The 20266-nt window shown below is 36.2% G+C and overlaps 1 protein-coding gene across 1 annotated transcript in view; it reads right to left on the bottom strand.

The window, feature by feature from the left end:
• PRIM2 (DNA primase subunit 2) overlaps positions 1-20266 on the bottom strand; it is a 500367-nt gene that overhangs the window by 118175 nt on the left and 361926 nt on the right. Inside the window, exons 10-11 of the mRNA XM_007945630.2 lie at positions 16880-16952; positions 12839-13024 (exon numbers count right to left, since the gene is read on the bottom strand). Of these exons, the coding sequence (XP_007943821.1) occupies positions 12839-13024; positions 16880-16952 (259 nt within the window). The remainder of the gene's footprint in view (positions 1-12838; positions 13025-16879; positions 16953-20266) is intronic.

Here is a 20266-nt window from a genome sequence, read left to right on the forward strand (position 1 = left end):
ACTCAACTGTGTAAATCGTAACAAATTATGGGTAACATTGAGAATAATGGGAATTTCAGAACCCTTAATTTTGCTCATGAGGAACCTGTACACAGACTAGGAGGCTGACATTTGAACAGAACGAGGGGATACTGCATGGTTTAAAATCAGGAAGGGAATGTGTCAGGATTTTATCTTTTCACCATACTGATTCAATCTGCATGCTGAACAAATAATCCAAGAAGCTGGATTACATGAAGAGAGTGGCATCAGGATTGGGGGAAGATTCATTAACAACCTGTGATATGCAGATGACACAACCTTGCTTGATGAAAGTGAAGATGACTTGAAGCACTTACTGATGAAGATTAAAGACTATAGTGTGCAGCATGGATTATACCTCAACATAAGGAAAATGAAAATCTTCACAACTGGACCAATAAATAGCATCACAATAAATGGAGAAAAGATTGAAGTTGTCAAAGATTTCATATTACTTTGTTCCACAATAAACACCAGTGGAAGTAGTAGTCAAGAAGTCAGATGATGTATTGCACTGGGCAAATCTGCTGCAAAAAGACCTCTTTAAAGTGCTAACGAGTGCTAAGGTGCACCTAACCCAAGCCATGGTATTTCAATTGTCTCATATGTATGTGAAAGCTGGACAATGAAGAAGGAAGACCAAAGAAGAGCTGATGCTTCTGAGTTGTGGTGTTGAGGAAGAGTCCTGAAAGTACCAGGGACTGCAGAAAAACAAATAAGTCTGTCCTGGAAGAACCGCAGCTCGAATGTACCTTGGAAGAGAGAATGGCCAGACTTCATCTCACCTACTTTGGTTATGTTGTCAGTAAGTACCATTCCCTGGAGAAGGATATCCTGCTTGGTAGAGTGGAGGGTCAGTGAAAAAGGCGAAGACCCTCAACAAGATGGATTGACACAGTGGCTGCAATGATGGGCTCAGATACAGCAAAGATTGTGAGGATGGCACACGATAGGGCAGTGTTTTATTCTGTTGTACATAGGGTCGCTATGAGTCAGAACCGATTCAACCTAACAACAAAGTTCAAGGGAATTTTAAATATCTTAAAACTGGCAGTGGAAACAAAAGTATTAATTATAATAACACATCCAAGAAAATTAACCAATATACACTTTTCTTCCCTCTGTAGGTGAAGAAACACCACCAACTATAACATAAGTTAAAAATGTCACAGTAATGAGCAATAGTTGGCCCAACCAATTTTCAGATGGGTTTTACAGTATTATTGTTATCTCTAAATTACAAAGTAACTATTTTGAACAAATGAAAATGTCTTTTAATTCACACCTTTCCAATGAATTACCACTTTTTTTTCACTATTCTGACCTTTCTTCTTACATATGCATTAACTGAATAATTTTACCTACTACCTAAGCTAATGCTAATGATGTTTTGTTTCATAAATATTTACTCATTCTGATAACTGCATTGTTTTCCACTGTACAGTCTAAATAAATCTAACAGGATAAAATACAATTTATGTACAGAGTTTTAATATTATAATAGAGAATATTTGAATTGAATTTTCATCATAATGTTTATTTCGAAAGACTAAGGGAAATAAAAGGATCCCTGGTGGCACTGTGGTTAAGAGCTTGGCTGCTAATCAAGAGGATGGCAGTTCAAAACTAACAGCTGCTCCATGAGAGAAAGATGTGGTAGTCTGCTTCCATAGAGATTACAGCCTTGGAAACCCTATGGGGCAGCCCTACTCTGTCCTATAGGGTTGCAATGAGTCAGAATATCAACAGCAACGGGTTTGGCTTTTGGTATGGGAAAAAGGGTTAATTCATACAAAGTCTTCTCACACAGACAAAAGGGGAAAAAAGACAGCTGGGTGGAAAGAGAGTTGGATTCGTTGCATGGTAGTGGCAAAGCTTACCTGTCTGATATAGGGCTAGAACTTCAGTGCATTGCAATATCACTTTTTTGAGATCTATGTGAAGATTAGATGGTGAGGATGGCATTTAGGTACCTACATGGAGAGCTGAAGAAGTGTAAGGGACAGTCTATCTTAGCCAACGCAAAGCAGAAACAAAAGATTGCAATAAAAAGGATTCAGATAAAGAGTGGCAGAAAATTTAGAAGATACAGAAACCAAAAGGATTAATTTATCAAGATCTACATGTACACTATATTCTAGATATCAATCATTTCCCTTTTGAGTCCCTTTCCAGTGGGTGATAAAAAGACAGCCAGTAATTCTTTTGAGATTTTTAGTAGGAAACTCCTTACACCTTTTCTTCTCCTCAATCTTCTCTCTCTTCTCTCTCTCTCTCTCTCTCTCTCTCTCTCTCACACTTCAGGAAAGGAGGCCCTGGGTGGTCCAAATGGTTAATATGCTTTGCTGCTAACCAAAAGGCTGGAGGTTCAAGTATGCCCAGGGGTATTTTGGAAGAAAGATCTCGTGATCTACTTCTGAAAAATAAGTCACTGTAAACTCCATGGAGCACAGTTCTACTCTGATACTCAGGAGGTCACCATGAGTCAGAACTTACTCGATGGCAACTAATTAACTTTAGGAACTTAACTAAATTGACAGGAACCTACTGCCTGCATGTGATTAACAGCCTTGCTTCACTCATAATATAGGAATCAGACCAAAGAGAAAGAAGTCAGCCCCAGTAAGTCCTAGAGTCATCAAAGACAAAACTGGGCACCATTTAAAACTAGATCTCCTTCAAAATAAAGGGCCTAAAACCAGCTACAGCAAGTTTAGTTTAGGCCTTGCATACCATGAGGCCCACCAAGCCATGGCTTTTTGCCTGACTCCTGCTAGTTTGCCTAAGCCTTGTAATAAGACTGGAAATCAGCTTCAGTTTCTGAAGGCACTCCAGTGTTGCATGCTGTCTCTGTAAACCTTTAGAGGTTTACATTTTGGCTGGATTTGGCTGCATTGTAGCTAAATTCCCTCCCAAAATATAAACATCTAAGGATTCTGAGATCTAGTGTCTACTGTTTCTGGGCAGATTCAGACAGTTTCCCTGGCCTCAAGTTTCCCTCATTGTAAAATGGTGAACAGTAGTATCTGCCCACTAAGATAAGATGAATAGTAACAATGACAAACCTAGAGCTCATGGGTAAAACACAAGTTGTGTTTAAAATATCATCTTTTGGGTTATTTTTTCCCTGACTATCTTGTTCAAAACTGCAACTCACCCTCACCCAGCCTTCTCTATCCTCCCTCAGCAAAGTTTTCTCCATAGCAGTTACCACCAATTTAGACATAATTTACTTATTTACTTTGATTAGTGTCTCACCCCCACACACACACCAGAATCTATGTTCCAGAGCGCTAATATCTTTATTTACCTTCTTCACTGCTGTATCTCTAGTATCTAGTGCCTGGGACACACTAGACACTAAATAACTACTTATTCAATAGATAGATGAATGAAATACACTCTTTACACACCCTGCCAGGTAAAGACAGGTTAGCTTAGACATGTCTGAGATAGAACAAAATAAAATTACAAGCTTATTCTAGGGATCTTAAGTCAAAAAGCAATCCACTTCTTAAGTTACTTCATCAATATCATCCTCACCACTCAAATTTTTCAATTTGATTATCTGTACTTCATTCTTCTCAGAGCCTAGTTTCATTTTCTTCCAAAAGCCTTGCTTCACTTACAAGCTGACATTCTTGCCAGTCCAAAACAATAATCATCCATACTCACCCTTGAGTAAACATATTTCTATTCCTTATTGGTTAGGATTCTTCCTTTTCTGAATGTGGTACATACAACAACCTCACCATTAAAGCACACACACTCTCAGTCCCCACAACCATGGAAATGAATAGGCTCTTTTTATAAAATGCAATGCATGTAGACATGCTTAAAATAGCTTAGTTATTTTAAAAAGTGAATCGTACTTTGCACAGATGTAAACTAGCTGGAAAGGTGGTGAAGAAATGTTTTTAAAAAGCAAAAAGAAACAACAAAAAAATAAGTAGTAGAAAGTACTAAGTGATAAGCACATAAACCAAAAAACAAACCACTGCCATCATGCTGATTCCGATTCAAGGTGAGCCATGTGTTAGAGGGTAGAACTGCTTCATAGGGTGCTCTTGGCTGTGATCTTTACAGATACAATTCACCAAGCCTTTCTTCTGTGGTGGTACTGGGTGGGTTCAAACTGCCAACCTTTAGATTAGTAGTTAAGTGCAAACCATTTGCACCACTGAGGGACCTCTGACAAGCACATACTGCATTATTAAAGAAAGCCAAGAATATACTTCCCCTTGTCCCCCCACCCTCTAAAATTCCTAACTTTAATAAGTCTTTTAAAGAAAAATCCTTCAATATCAGAAGAGTGATCCATTTTGGAACTTGTACATACTCAATTTATTCTGAGTCAATTTATACAAGGACATGGCCAGTGAAGACACACTGACATTAACAACAAATATTTGACCTACCCTTTAAAATTTTAGTTAAACTGTCATCTTAATATATTACTATATTAGCATAATACATAAGGTATCTCTGGGAAAATAACATTTATATGTGAGTGATTAAAGTTGAAGTTTTCTACTTTTTGTCTCATTTCCATAATTTAAGAATGGAAAGCATTTGGAGTAGAACTCCAAAGCAATTACATTTACTAAATCTAATTTTTACCAGAATAGTTATGGGAGGGGGTGGAATAAAACACCTATTTTATTCTAATGACAGGTTTAACCTAATATATAATTTAACTAAAAATGTGACTAGACAACCTCTTGATAATTCATGAAAGTAAGGCCAAACTGCTGAAGTCAATGTTTTAAAAATTAATTTTTATACTGTGTCATTAAGAATTAGGATTCCAGTCACCAGAGAGGCATGGAAATGATTTAAATCCTTCACATACATATATCATTATTATGCATTAAAATATTTTGGAGAAAATAACAGAAATCTTATTATAATAAAACTTCAAAAATAGGTATTCCACATAGCTTAGTAACTGCTAACCAAAAAACCAAACTCAATGTTACCAGGTTGATTACAACTCATAGTGACCCCCGTTGGGTTTTCAAAACTTTAAGTCTATATGGAAGCAGATGGCCTCCTCTTTCTTCCATGGAGTGGCTGGTCAGTTTGAACTACCAACCTTTTGGTAAGCAGCCAAATGCTTTATTCACTATACCACTAGAGCACCAAAGTAACTATGAAGGATACCTTTAAACATGCTGTCTAACAACAGTGACAAAGATTAGACCACTTCAAGAAATTAATACTATAAATTACTTTCCCAGGAAATCACTAAAATGAACATTTAAGCAAAACAAAATTTCCTTTAAGAAAAATAAAGAATAAAGCCAATTATAATTAGCATAATAAATTAGTAAACTAAATATATTGTGAAAATATGTGCATGGTTATACAATAAACCTTTTATCAAAGTTTTGAAATTATTACTAACTACATAGTATTTCACATTAATACTTACTTCTTTGCAATGTTTTTGCTGGCATTACTGTTGCTCCCATTTTAAAGAAGATATTATTGAGACTCTGGGAATTAAATATAGAACTGAAAACCTCTATTCAAAATTATGTCAAGTTTACATAGTTGGTCACACCATTGCTAACCTAAATAGCATGCCTCACCTTCCTCCTGAAAAAAATGAGAAAAGCACAGAGCTTGGAATAAAATAGATTTAGGTTCAAATCTGAGCTTGATCATGTACCAGGCTTGCTGTCTTGGAAAAACTCATTAAACTATGAGGACAATATTTACCTCACAGAGTTGTTGTATGATTAAATGAAACAAGGAACATTGGAAGGATTTAGTAACAGCATGTATGCTTTGCCAATTCCTAAACCTGAATAATTTTACCTTATGCCCTCTCTGGTTCTGCTATAAGGCCTCAGGACAGTGCTAGAGAAAGCAACATAATAGCGCTGACATGGACAATTATAAATTTATGACCTAGTGAAGTTTAATCATTAGTAAACTAGACATAATTCATATCTATCTCCTAGGAATTTCAAAAGGATTTCTTAAGATAGTGTACCAAAAAAAAGGGGAAAAAAACAAACACACTGCCATCAAGTTGATTCTGAATCACAGTAACCCTAACTGGGTTTCTGAGGCAGTAAATCTTTACACAAGTAGATTTCCCCATCTTCCTTCTGCGGACGGCTGGTGGGTTTGAGCCACCGACCTTCTGGTTAGTAGTCAAATGCCTTAGGCACTGTGCCACCAGAGCTCCAGAGACAGTATATGTAAAGTATTAATTACAGTGCCTGGCATATGCTAGGCACTCAAGAAATGATCAAACTGTAATCATTCTGGACCTTAACAATCTTTTTAGTAAGCATTGTTTAACTCAATATATTCCCTGGAAGTGCTATTCTATATTCTCTTCAACTTTTCTTAAACTTTCATCTTACCAAATTCTTCTGGTAAATGATCTCTCTGCCTACTTTACTGAAAAGATCAAGGACACTGGGAATGAGCACCCACAACTCTTTATCTCCCTTCAAACACTCCTTTATCAATTTATAATCTCTCATATATCCCTCAAGTCTCAGACAAATGGGGGTTTCTCAGTGAACTCTTTATCCAGTTATTCATTCAACAAATCTTACTGAGTGTCTGTAATAAGGCAATTTAGCTTTCTGTAAGGAGTGTATCTAAAACATTGGTTCTCAATCTTTAGTGTGCATCAGAATCACCCAGAGGGCCTGTTAAAATACAGATTGTGGTAGCACCCCAGAGTTTAATTCAGAGAATTTATATTTCTAACAAGTTCCCAGAAGATGTTGATGCTGGTCCAGGTCCAGATCCCAAGACAACTACTGGTCTTTAAAAAAAAATATATAATAAGTCTAGTTATAAATATGCTTCATATATACATGTCTCAGTAGCCAAATATTTAATCCTTTGGCAGGTAATTTTTAAGGACATAAGTCTATCCTAAATCATAATGCAAGTCAGATTCTGGGACAAAAGATAAGCTTTTTAAACAGTGCTAAATATGCCTTGACCCAATTATAATAACACATAGTAGGCTTTTAAGTGTGTTATCATCAGGGAGAGATATTTCAGCTATATAAAAGGTACACGATCTATGTTGTATTTAATATCCAATAGAACTAGGTCAAAGCAATTCAGAACAACACAGTAAGTAATGTGACTGAGAGACACATTACTTTGAATTTATTAGAAGAATTACCCAGTTCAATTTAATTCCTAACAAACTAGTGGCTGAAGTGATTTAATATATAAGTTCCAAGTGAAAGAGTATTTTAGTGGTATGTTTTCTCTTGCTTTTAACAGAAGTTTGATTAATTTTATCTGCATACAGGGCAAGGTTTTTTCCCAGGAAGACTGAAATGTAAATTATAATTAGAGGAAAGAAAAACCTGCACAAAGCTTTACTATGGTTAAATAAATAATTTTATTTGCATAAAGCATAGCTGCATTTATTTTAGAATTTAGAAAATGATTTAAGGAATAAGACATTCAGAACCTCAAACATTTCTTATAGCACCATTCACAAATCAAAAGCATCCTATCTGACAATCTAAGTGCAATCAATTTTCAAACATCCCTTCACTGCCAACTGACAAGAATAACCAAAAGGGCTTTATTTTAAAAACTTTCAATACGTCATAAATATTCACACTGACTATAATTAAATCCTCCTTGGAAGAAGGATTGGGTGATCTACTTCCATAGTGATACTCGGAAACCCACGGAGGGGTTGCTATGAGTCGGATTGGACTTGACAGCAGTGAGTTTGGTTTTTTTCTTTTGATAAAGTTATCACACCTTTTGTAAATTTCAGGTCCTACCAAAATGTTTGGTTTAATCAGTTTTAAGTTCACTATAAATAGAAAAGGGAGCTCTGGTAGCATAGTGCCTAAGGCACTTGACTGCTAACCAGAAGGCTAGCGGTTCAAACTCACTCCTCAGAAGGAAGGTTGGGCAATCTACTTCCGTAGTGATACCACCTCGGAAGTCCAAGGAGGGGTTGCTTTGAGTTGGGTCTGACTTGAGGGCACATCACAACAACAACATAAATGGAAAAGCAGCACATGAAACCAACAATTGTATTTTTGCTTTGACGAGAAGGAAACTGGAGAAAAAACAAACCAAATTTTCTGATTTGCCAAGCAGTTATTTCTATTGGGATTTATTATTTAGTCCATTTAATAAACATTTATTGAGTGCCTACAAGTCAAGCATTATTCTATATGCTAGATTTATAGCAGAGAACAAGAAGAGAGACAAATTACCTGCTTTTATATAGTTTATGTTCCAATTCAGTAGATCATAGAACATAAATGAATAAATATGAGAAAATAAATGCCAAAAATCGTAAGAGCATAATTGGTAGCAAGAAACTGAGAGCTGTATTAGTTGGTTTCTTGGCATATATGCTAGTCTGAAAGTGATGCAGAAAGACTAGAAACAATAACCAATAAAAATGAGTAACTCAGAAGAAGTTATAGATAGGTATCTACTGTTTACATGCAAAGCAAGACTAACTTAATGCATCAAATTTCTAATTAAAAAAAAAATAAGCTTAAGAACCCTAAGTGGCTTCCACAAGCACATTATTACTATTCAAAAATATTTAAAACAGAGAACAAAAATTGTGTAGATTACAATTGAAAAACTGATTAAGCTAGATAGATTAACATCTATCTAGGGGCATGCTCTGGTAGCGTAGTGCCTAAAGGCACTTGACTGCTAACCAGAAGTCTGGCGGTTCAAACCCACCAGCCACTCCTCGGAAGGAAGGTTGAGCAATCTACTTCTGTAGTGATATCGCCTCAGAAACCCAAGGAGGGGTAGCTATGAGTTGGGTCCGACTCGAGGGCACCTAACAACAACAACAAGGGCATGCTGCTTTAATATTTATACTCAGAATGACTGTTAAAAACACCAATTTAACAGTTTTAGATTATTTTAGAAGAAAGAGAACAAATACTCCTCCAACAGAAAGTATAACTTTAGAAAGACAATATTCCAACAAGGAAGAAAAGACTAAATAAATGCCTGCAATAAGCATAAGCAAGGGAAGATAGGAAGAAGAGAGAGACACTGATTAGGCAATCAATTCAGAGGAATGGAGCTGCATTAGAAAAGAGCTAGCGGATAGGACCATTGGGTCTAGACAGTGTATCTTGGGAAAGTAGTGATGTCAGTAATGTTAAACCTGGAACATGTTAGAGATACTCTGTCCTTTGTTGCCTCAAAAATAACAGCTAGGTACCTATTTTTTCCTCATGCACATGGCAGTATATCCAAATAAGTTACCCTTGCCTAAGGAAAAAGAAATCAGACATTATAGTCAATTGGGAAATTCAATAACAGAATTCTGCTTGAAATGAACTATATCACCACATCACTTCTCTTGCACTGGCAGGGAATAAACAGTTAAACAGAAGTGATTGTTCCAGATCATTAACACCAAAGTTCAACAGCAAAGGTCTTTATTAGAACACTACCCCCACCTCAAAAAAAAAGACTAATATTCATCCGTCATAAATGTTCTCCACAAGTAGTAATCTTAACCATCCATTCTTTACACCTCTTAAGGATATTTTTCATTGTAGAAAATGGATACAATGATCAAATGGAAGAGAACATTTTAATAAAGTAAAGGATAAATCATATTACATTTCAATGACGTGTAAGGGAAGACATAACTGAGAAAGAAAATATTTACAAATACAGACTCTAACAACAGAACACTAAACAGTTACAGTAATTCATAAATGTAATTTATGATTTTTAGTAACAATAATATATTTCCCATAATCAAAAATAAGCCAATGAAAAGAGACTGCTATATATTATCTAGAAAGCTAAGAAATTGTCTATTGATTTTATTTTACAATAGTTTTTGAAGAAAATGATTTTTACATTGGAAAATAAAAATCCTATATATAATTATTATTTTTTTTTAAAACACACAGGTTTTAAGAAAACTAAATGTTGATGACATTGATACACAGGCTATCCTACAGTTACATAAAAGAGGTAAAGTCAGTGAGCAGGTGTCCAAGGCAAGAGGCTTAGTATTCACATTTATGTATCTCTATATGCTGGTTTTCCCTTCTCTCTTCTTTCATTTTTCTACTTAGCTTATAGCAAAAACCAAGGTAAAATGCTCTTTTCACTCCCCAACTAACTGCCTAACCTTCTCCCTAGCTCAGAAGTAATCTACCTCAAGAAAATTTTATCCATCTAAAAATATTTTTTAATAAAATTTAAGTAATAATACATAACAAGGTCAATGGTAGAATAAGAATCTCACATAGCTTGATGAGGATCTAATTTAAAAGCTTTTATAAATAGGACCATGGTCTCATGGGACAATCCAGGCAACTGGCATAGTATGTTCTATCTCCCATTATAGTGAGTAGTGTCTGGGTTCTTAAAAGTTTACAAGCAGCCTTCTAAGATACAACTTTTGGTCTTTATTTGTTTGGACAAAAGAGAAAGAAGGAAACTCAAGAATCAGAGAAGGAATTGGACTGCAAGACTAACTGTCTGTATACACCACTGCCTTTGACACCTTGAGAGCAGAGGAGTTAGATGCTGTCTGGCTCCTAATACTGAATCTTCTAATCAGAGACACAATAGATGAACCTTGATACATGGGGAAAGAATGTGGAACAGAACTTCAAATTCGTAAAGAATCTGGACTTACTGGACGTATTAAGTCTGGAGGATGCCCTGACTATGGCCCTGAGTTGCTCTTCAAACTTGGAATTGAAACTATCTCCTGAAGTCACTTTAATCTAATAGCCCAAAGAGTAAAGCCTGCCACCCTTGAGTATTTTGCTTCTATTTAAAATAGAATAAAATAAAACTATCTATATAAGACCACACAGATAGATTACATAGATTCATTCATTCATTCATTCAGTTTTGGTATATAGGACCACAGGGTCAACCACTATTTTAAAGCATAGATGAGAAGGTCATGGGGCAGGGAAATGAAGTAAACAGAAGTGCAACAACTAGAACAGAAATAATGAGAATGTTGATAAAAGGTGAAAAATGTAACCAGTGTCATTGATCATTGCATCTGGAAACTGTGGAATGGAAGCAGGTTTTGCTATGTCTGTTTTCACCAAAAATAAAATTAAATTAAAATACAAACTTTTGTAAACAGTCATTTCATAGAATGTACCAAAAACTTAAAACTCTCTATATATTCAAGGTGATCTTATTTCCTGGTGAGTATATCCAAAGGACATAATTAGAATTATAATGAAAGATTTATGTACCCAAGATACCAGTTGCAGTAACATCTATGACAGAGCAAATCAGATAAAATCAAATGTACAATAATAGGGTAACGGTCACATAAATTATATCACTTTCAAAGGATGTTATATTATGATATTTTCAAAGACTACAACAGGCAAAATGATCACAATGTAATGCCCATGTAAAATGTGGGGAGAAAAACACAGAGTTATTTAGACTAGAAAGAAAGGTGAAAATGACAGTGATTGTTTTTGAATGGGAGATGACAGCTAATTTTTTCAATTTTTATATATTCTATAATCAGAATTTATTACTTTTAAAATAAAAGAGAAGATGAAATATTTTCAAAACTGTGTTCAAAAAAAACCCTATTATATGAATTATTTAAGCTTCCATGGATAATTATCAATGAAAAGAGTTCTTAAATTTACAAAAAACTATCAGAGCTTTTTATAATATATTAAAGAAGGATGTGAACTTCTAAAAAAGCACACAGCTAGAGAAATAATGAAGTGTCATTATAATATTTACTCGGTAAATATTATTTCTTTTATTATTTATCTTTCCTAGAGGAAAGTAAGGAGCTCTGGTAGCATAGTGCCTAAGGCACTTAACTGCTAACCAGAGGCTGGAGGTTCAAGTCCACCAGCCACTCCTCAGAAGGAAGGTGGGCATCCTACTTCTGTAGTGATACTGCCTTGGAAACCCAAGGAGGGGTTGCTATGAGTCGGGGCCAACTCGACGGCACATAACAACAACAACAGAGGAAAGTAAACCAAGAAATAAACAATAAAAAATTTATTTTATATTACAGTACCATGGCATAGAAAGGACAAGAAACCATATTTCTAAAATAATATTATTCACTGGCACTATTTAAAAAAAAAAAAAAGTAAGAATATGAATCTGACTCCTATGTTGTTGTTGTTGTTATGTGCCGTTGAGTCACACCTGACTCATAGCGACCCCTCCTTGAGTTTCCGAGGCAGTATCACTACGGAAGTAGGATTGCCCAACCTTCCTTCCGAGGAGTGGCTGGTGGGTTTGAACCGCCAGCCGTCTGGTTAGCAGGCAAGTGTCTTAGCCACTATGCTACCAGAGCTCCCCTGACTCCTATAGATAGGCTTAAAATTAGTTTAAGTAAGATTTACAGTGATTAATTGCTCATAAACAATTCTGTAAAATGCAATAGAAAATCTTCACTTCATTTGTTCTCAGTATTTCCTAGTCTTCAAAATGGTATCATGTATGTCTATTTGTGTATACATATACATTCTATAGAAATGTAATTCTAAAAGCAATTTCAGCTTTATAAGTATTACTGTCAATATATCTACAAAGAGAGGATGCTTCATTTAAGCAGCACTTTATATCTTAGACTGCAGTTTCAACCTTACCCTTTGACTTAAATTAACTTTTCCAATTTTTGGTTTAACAACTGTTAATAAATATATGAGTCTATTACCTAAACAAAATTGTAGACAGTTATTGCTGAATTTTAAACTACATCTCAAAGAGCAAATTCAAAAAGCAGACTTTGAGGAGTTTAGACCAAATTAAAACTACAGCAACATTTCCGATTTCTCATAATTACCTTGTCTGGATCCATCTTTCCTCTGACGAATTCTTGCTTCCAAAATTGCAATGCCTGTTCCAATGTTAAACCAATGCCCTTCAGAAAAAGGCCGTACTGCATTCTGCCTCCATGACGAAGATGGTGATTTTCCCGCAAGGCTTTATGTAACTGACGCATGCAGGGTGGGAAAGATTTGGTAGAAAGCTACAAGAAAAACCAGTTTGGGATTATGTGGAAGTTTTACCAGGTCCCCATAATATCTGTTGATTTTGCAAATTCAATCTAACTGGAATAAAACTAAAAACTATAGTAAGTATTACTCTATTGTCACTATTATAGGTGAACTTTTTTGCTTAATATTTTTATATTGATTACATGTTGAAATGATAATAGTTCTAATATACGAGATGAAGTAAAAGCTATTAAAATTTGTTACACCTGTTTCTTTCTTTTTGTCTATTTCAATTAAACTTTTTCTTTTGAGAACAATTGTGGATCACATGCAGTTCCAAGAAATAATACAGTGAGATATCATATATCCTTTATCCAGTTTTCCCCAATGATAATTTCATGATACAAATAGCCAAAACAGGGAGAAATAGCGAGATCTTGCATATATTTGGAAGGCAGGACCAACAAAATTTCTTTTGATTGGATTCAAAGTGTGAGAGAAAAGAAAGAGTCACAGAAGTTTGGGGTATGAAAAAGTTGTATGCTTAAAATCAGTATTTCAGATATGGTATATTTACTCAGTTTGAGAGGATCTAAAGTTGGTTGAAATAAGACAGAAAATAACTGTGGAAATTAAGCAAAGATATTATATAAGGCTAGTGTATGAGATTATCAAAATGGATGTTGCAAAGGCCAAGAACAATAACAGAGTACCGCTAGGCATGAGCCAGGTATGAAAGTCAATGAATAAGGGGAATTGAGGGGAAAAAGAAAGCAGCAACAATTGGAGATATCAGATGGTACAGTGTGATTACATGGGCTTTAAAGGAGCTGGAGCTCTGACAATGGAAAGTAAAGAAATGGGTTGAAAGTGGCAATGTGGATCAAGGAAGATGCTTAACTTGCAACTACAACATGTGGAAGAAAAAGCACCCTTTCTACTTGAAGAGGGCCACAGGGACAACAATGTTGTTGAGAGAGCCGTATTTCAGGTAGAAGAAAAGCCTGAAGGGAACATTTGGAGAAGAAATCTAAAATATCAAGGGGTATGCAAATGATAAACTGTTCTGAGGATCAGAAGATACAAATATAGAGGTTAGAAGAGGTCTAGATAAAGATACATCTGAATCACTTAGCACAGGGTTTCAGGCACAGCCATGATCATTACATTATACTTATAATAATTTATCGTTACAAAGCTTATTTCTTTTTTTTTGAAATTTTTTACTGTGATCTGGGTGCAAATTTACAAAGCAGATTCGTTTTACTCTCAGCACATTTGGCCCAATTATAATCCCCAACCATAGAAAGCTCTCCTCCCTGTGACTACTCCTTCCCTGTGCCCTTCTTAGCTATGCCTTCCTGTCTGTCCAGCTTTCCCTCCTGTGAATGCTGCCCTTCTGATGTTTCATGGTTGATTGATCGATGGGATGAAATGCCCTAGGGTAGGTGGATGCATGTCCCTGGGGTAAGTGTTCTATTTCTAGGTCTTTCTACTGTTGGGCTGAGAGCCAATCCATGGAAAGAGTCCCTTTCCAGGCCTGAAGGATAACCCAAGGTCATAGTCTCGAGGGTTCTACCAATCTCTATCCAACCAGTAATTTTAGTCATTTTTGTGTTTTTGAACTTTGTTCCATATTTTTCGTCCCACTCTATCCAGGATCTCCACTTCTGATCCCTTTCTGAGTAGTCAGGATTGGTAGCTGAGCACAATCTAGTTCTTCTGGTCTCAGGGTCGTGAAGGCTGAGGTACTCATGGTCCATCTTTCTTTGGACTCATTTTTTCCAAATGATTTTGATTTTCTTCCCTCTTCTTTGCTCCAGATGAGAGGAGACAATGCATCTTAGATGGCCACTCAAAAGCTTTTAAGACCCCAGTCACTACTTAAGCTCACTTCTTATTTACTAAATGGTACTCCCCAAGTAAGGTTCATGAAGAAGGGAGATTTTCTATTTGTTCACCTTCACATTTACAGCAAGGAGCCTGGTGGCACAGTGATTGAGCACTTGGCTGCCAATTGATAGATAAGCAGACCAAACCCACCAGGTACTCTGCAGAAGAAAGATGTGGCAGTCTCTTTCTGTAAAGATTACAGTCTTGGAAACCCTATAGGGCAATTCTACTCTGTCCTATAGGGTTGCTTTAAGTAGGAATGACTCAACAGGATCGAGTTTGGTTTTGGTTTGGTATTTACAGCACAGTAATTGATACATAATGGATGGGCTCTGTATATACTCACTAAATGAATTAATGATTAAACTTTTACATCCCTCCACAGTATCCAGCCAAGTTCATTTTTGTTTGTATATAAGGAAAACATCTAGTCAGAATTAGGAACAGAATCAACTTCCAATCATTCACATAATAGAAAGTACCTAACAATCATATGAGGAGGGAAGACAATTAGAGATAGCATACTGTTTGAAAAAATTAAAGGACATGTAAGAACATGTAAGAACAAGTTTCAAATTAATTGTGTAAGGTATGCAATCCTACTGCTATTACTAGATATATTGACTATAAACAATTATAATTTTCAAATAAGAAAACAATTCATTCCAGTCTCAAATCTCATACTGTCTGGATGTAGTAAATCACTTACTAGCCATAAGTCTTTGTAAACTCTGTGGTGGAATCTGCTGTGCTGTAAGCAACTGAGGAGCTCCTGATTGTAAATGTTATCCACCTGGGGTATTTCTGTTGGGCGTGGCACAAAGCAATGTTCTGGGAAGTTCGCTTCCTCTCAGGTGCTTAGGATTCTGATGTTATGATTGGCTAGCTTGGCCACTCTGCCAGGCTCAAAAGGAGGCCTCCTACAGACAGTAGTCTCTCTCTGACTGCTGGCAGAGAAGGACTGTGCTGCTAAGAGCAACGCCTTCCTGAGAGACACGTGCTGCTGAGAAAGAGACACTAAGAGACACACATTGCTGAGAGAGACACCAAGAGACTTGCATTGCTGGGAGAGTGGATGAGAGAGACTGTTGACTGAGAGTCAGCAGGCTGAGAGAGATTGTGTGTTGTTCCTGAACTTGAATTGTAGCCTGGTGCTTCCCTAATAAACCCCATAATCTGTGAGTTCTGTGTGGCCACTGCAGTGAATTATTGAACCCAGCAGAGAGGTACTGGGTGCCGTGGGAAGAACAGTTGGTGTCAGGGTTAGTGAAAGGGCTGGAGAGAAGCAGAATGTCTGGCCTCACAGGAATAGGCCTTGGGCTACTGATGGTGATTCTGCCTTCCTCTTTTGCAGTTAGAGGAGGTCAGAAGATGTGGCCTCCTTGTCCCTTTGGCACTGTCTTTCTATCTTTCTCCTTACCTTAATATAACTTATTTCCAAGCATTAAAATCTCAGTGTATTTTTAAGTTAGTATAAATAATTTGGTAATTGTCTCAATAAAGATTATTTATGGCAGGGTATTTTTTTTTTTTTGGATGGAGTGAAAATTCTATTATATAGTAAAAACAAATTCTACAAATTCTAGTAAGATATGCTTATCCTTCATTGTACTTTGACAACACCAACTGAAAAGAAGTTGAAATACGCTATCCACTTACCAAGTGGCAACCCAGTGATGGAAGCCTATACTTAGAGTTTTCTGTATCTCCTTTTCTAAATGTATATGGTATTTAAATATAAACACCTAAAGTTCATTTAGCTATCATTACTTAAAAGTATTCCTTTGGAATAATTGCTTAAATTCTGTTATTATCATACTACAAGTAATTTTGGGATTAAATTTAGTTTTCCTATGATTTAAAAAATGGAATTTTCTTCCAAAATAAAACAACATTCTTTCCCATTCCCCACCAAAAGCAAATCTTTGGCCAAAGGAGATCTAAGTTTGTTCCACTGGCAAAAGTCTAGGTTTAAAAGGATGACTGATGCTTACCAAATCAATCTGATCTAAAGAAATCTTCCCAGCATTTCTCTGAGTACTGTAATCTTGACCAGTGTAGGAATGACTAGGAAAAAGAACAAAACATTAAAACAGGATTTTTTTAAGGAAAAAAAAAAAAAAAAACCTTTTTGGAACACTTCAAAGAAATTTCTTTCTTCTGACAAAGATTAAAGTCATAAAGAAAAAAATATTTAACATATAAACCTTAGCAGAAATGTGGCCAAATATTTTGAATGTATTTAATATAAAATATTTAAGTAACTTACCCCAAAGTAATTAAAAAAACTGACAGTTTGGATCTCTTGATTCCTGGTCTAGTTCTGCTTCCATTATAGAAGCATAATCCAAATTAAGGTTAAATATCTTAAACCCAAAATCTAAGGTCAAATCCAAAATGAGGTCAAACTATTTATCCTTTCAACATAGCAAAGAAGAAACTGGAACTAAATCAGGAACCATATGAATAGTGCTAGGTCCTACAGCAAGTCACATAGATTCTCTGAATCTGAGGTTCCTTATCTGTCAAATAAAGATGATAATGCCTACCCTGTAGGGTTGATGGGAGGTCTAAATTGAAATAATTTTTATAAAAGGCCTAATGTACAGAGGGAGCTCTGGTGGCACAGTGCCTAAGGCATTTCACTGCTAACCTCAAGGGGCAGTTCAAACCCATCAGTCACTCCTTGGATAGAAGACTGGGCAATCTACTTCTGAAGTGATACCACTTGGGAATCCAAGGAGGGGTCACTATGTGTCTAATCGACTTGAGGGTAGGGAGTTTGTTTTTTGTTTAATGTACAGTAATCACTGTTAAAATAAATAATACCTGACTAGTAGTCAGATCCAACCTTTATGATATGGATAAAGTAAAGCTTTCGGGACCTCCATTTGCTGACGTGGCAGGACTCAATTTGAGGAGAAACAGTTGCAAATATCCATTAGTAATCGGAACATTATTAATGTACAAAGTATGAACCTAGGAAAATTGGAAGTCATCAAAAATGAAATGAAACACATAAAGATTGATATCCCAGGCATAAGTGAGCTGAAATGGACTGGTTTGGGCCACTGTGAATCAGACAACCACATGATCTACTATGCTGGGAATGACAGTTTGAAGAGGAATGGCATGGCATTCATCATCACAAAGGATGTTTCAAGATCTGCCCTGTAGTACAATGCTGTCAATGAGATAGGATAATATTCATACGCCTACAAGGAAGACTAGTTAATACTATGATTATTCAAATTTATGTACCAATGACCAAAGCCAAAGATGAAGAAATTAATGATTTTTATCAACTTTTGCAGTCTGAAATTGACCAAACATACAATCTAGATGTGTTAATTATCACTGGTGACTGGAATGCAAAAGTTGGAAACAAAGAATTACCAGTAGCTGGAAAATTTGGCCTTGGTGATAAAAATAACTCTGGAGACCACATGATAGAATTTTGCAAGACCAACGACTCATTCATTGCAAATATCTTTTTTCAACAGCACAAATAATGGCTATACACATGGACATCACCACATGGAGTACACAGGAATCAGACTGACTATATCTGTGGCAAGAGCTGATAGAAAACCTCAATATCTTCGGCCAAAACAAGGCCATGAGCTATTGTAGAATAGATGATCAACTGCTCATATGCAAATTCAACCTGAAGTTCAAGACAATAAAAACAAATCCACAAGAGCCACAATATGACTTTGAATATATCCCTCCTGAATTTAGAGACTATCTAAAGAACAGATTTGATGCTTTGAACACCAATGACTGAAAACCAGAATAATTATGGGATGACATCAACAACATCATCCATGAAGAAAGCAAGAGGTCATTAAAAAAAAGACAAGAAAGGAAGAAAAGACCAAAATGGATGTCAGAGAGACTCAAAAACTTGCCCTTGAGTGGAGAGTAGCTAAATCAAATGGAAGAAATGATAAGATAAAAGAGCTGAACAGAAGATTTCAAAGAGCAGCTCAAGCAAACAAAGCCAATTACTATAATGAAATGTGCAAAAGCCTGGAGTTAGAAAACAGAAAGGGAAGAACACGCTCAGCATTTCTCAAGCTGAAAGACCTGAGGAGAAAATTTAAGCCTTGTGTTGCAATACTGAAAGATTCTATGGGTAAAATATTGAATCATGCAGGAAACATCAAAAGAACATGGAAGGAATACACAGAGTCACTGTACCAAAAAGACCTGGTCAATCTTCATCCATTTCAGGAGGTGGCATATGATCAAGAATCAATGGTACTGAAGGAAGAAGTCAAGCTGCACTGAAGGAACTGGCAAAGTAAAAGCCTCCAGGAATTGAAAGAATACCCACTGAGATGTTTCAACAAATGGGTTCCCCGCTGGAGGCACTTACTCGGTTATGCCAAGCTATTTGGAAGACAGTTACGTGGCCAACTGACTGGAAAAGATCCATAGCTGTACCCTTTCCAAAGAAAGTTGACCCCAGAGAATGTGAAAATTATCAAACAATATCATTAATATCACATATGAGTAAAATCTTCCTGAAGATAATTCAAAAATGGTTGCAGGAATATATTGACAGAAAACTTCCAGAAGAGCAAGCTGGATTCAGAAGAAGACATGGAACAAGGGTTATCATTGCTGATGTCTTTGCTCAAAGCAAAGAATACCAGAAAGATGTTTACTTATGTTTTATTGACTACGCAAAGGCATTTGATTGTGTGGATCATTATGGGTAACACTGAGAAGAATGGAAATTCCAGTACACTTAACTGTACTCATGAGGAGTAAACCAAGAGGCTGTCAATCGAATGGAACAAGGGGAAACAGCATGGTTTAAAATCAAGAAGCGAGTGTGTCAGGGTTGGATTCTTTCAACATACTTATTTAATGTATATGCTGAGAAAATAATCTGAGAAACTGGACTATATGAAGAAAAACGTGGCATCAGGATGGGAGGAAGTATCATTAACAACCTGCGATACGCTGACAACACAACTTTGCTTGCTGAAAGTGAGGATGACTTAAAGTACTTACTGATGAAGATTAAAGAATACAGTCTGCAGTATGGATTACATCTCAATATAAAGAAAACAAAAATCCTCACAACTGGACCTACAAGCAGCATCACGATAAATGGAGAAAAGATTGAAGCTGTCAAAGCCTTCATATTGCTTGGTTCTACAATCCACGCCAATAGGAGCAACAGTCAGGACATCAGATTTTTTTGCACTAGGCAAATCTGCTACAAAGGACCTCTTTCAAGTGTTGAAGTGCAAAGATATCTCCTTGAGGACTAAGGTATGCCTGATACAAGCCATGGTATTTTCAGTTGCCTCATATGCATGTGAGAGCTGGACAATGAATAAGGAAGACTGAAGAAGAATTGATGC

This window comes from Orycteropus afer, unplaced genomic scaffold (assembly GCF_000298275.1).
Source record: "Orycteropus afer afer isolate SDZICR_OR568_19922 unplaced genomic scaffold, OryAfe1.0 scaffold00140, whole genome shotgun sequence".
Lineage (NCBI taxonomy): Eukaryota > Metazoa > Chordata > Mammalia > Tubulidentata > Orycteropodidae > Orycteropus > Orycteropus afer.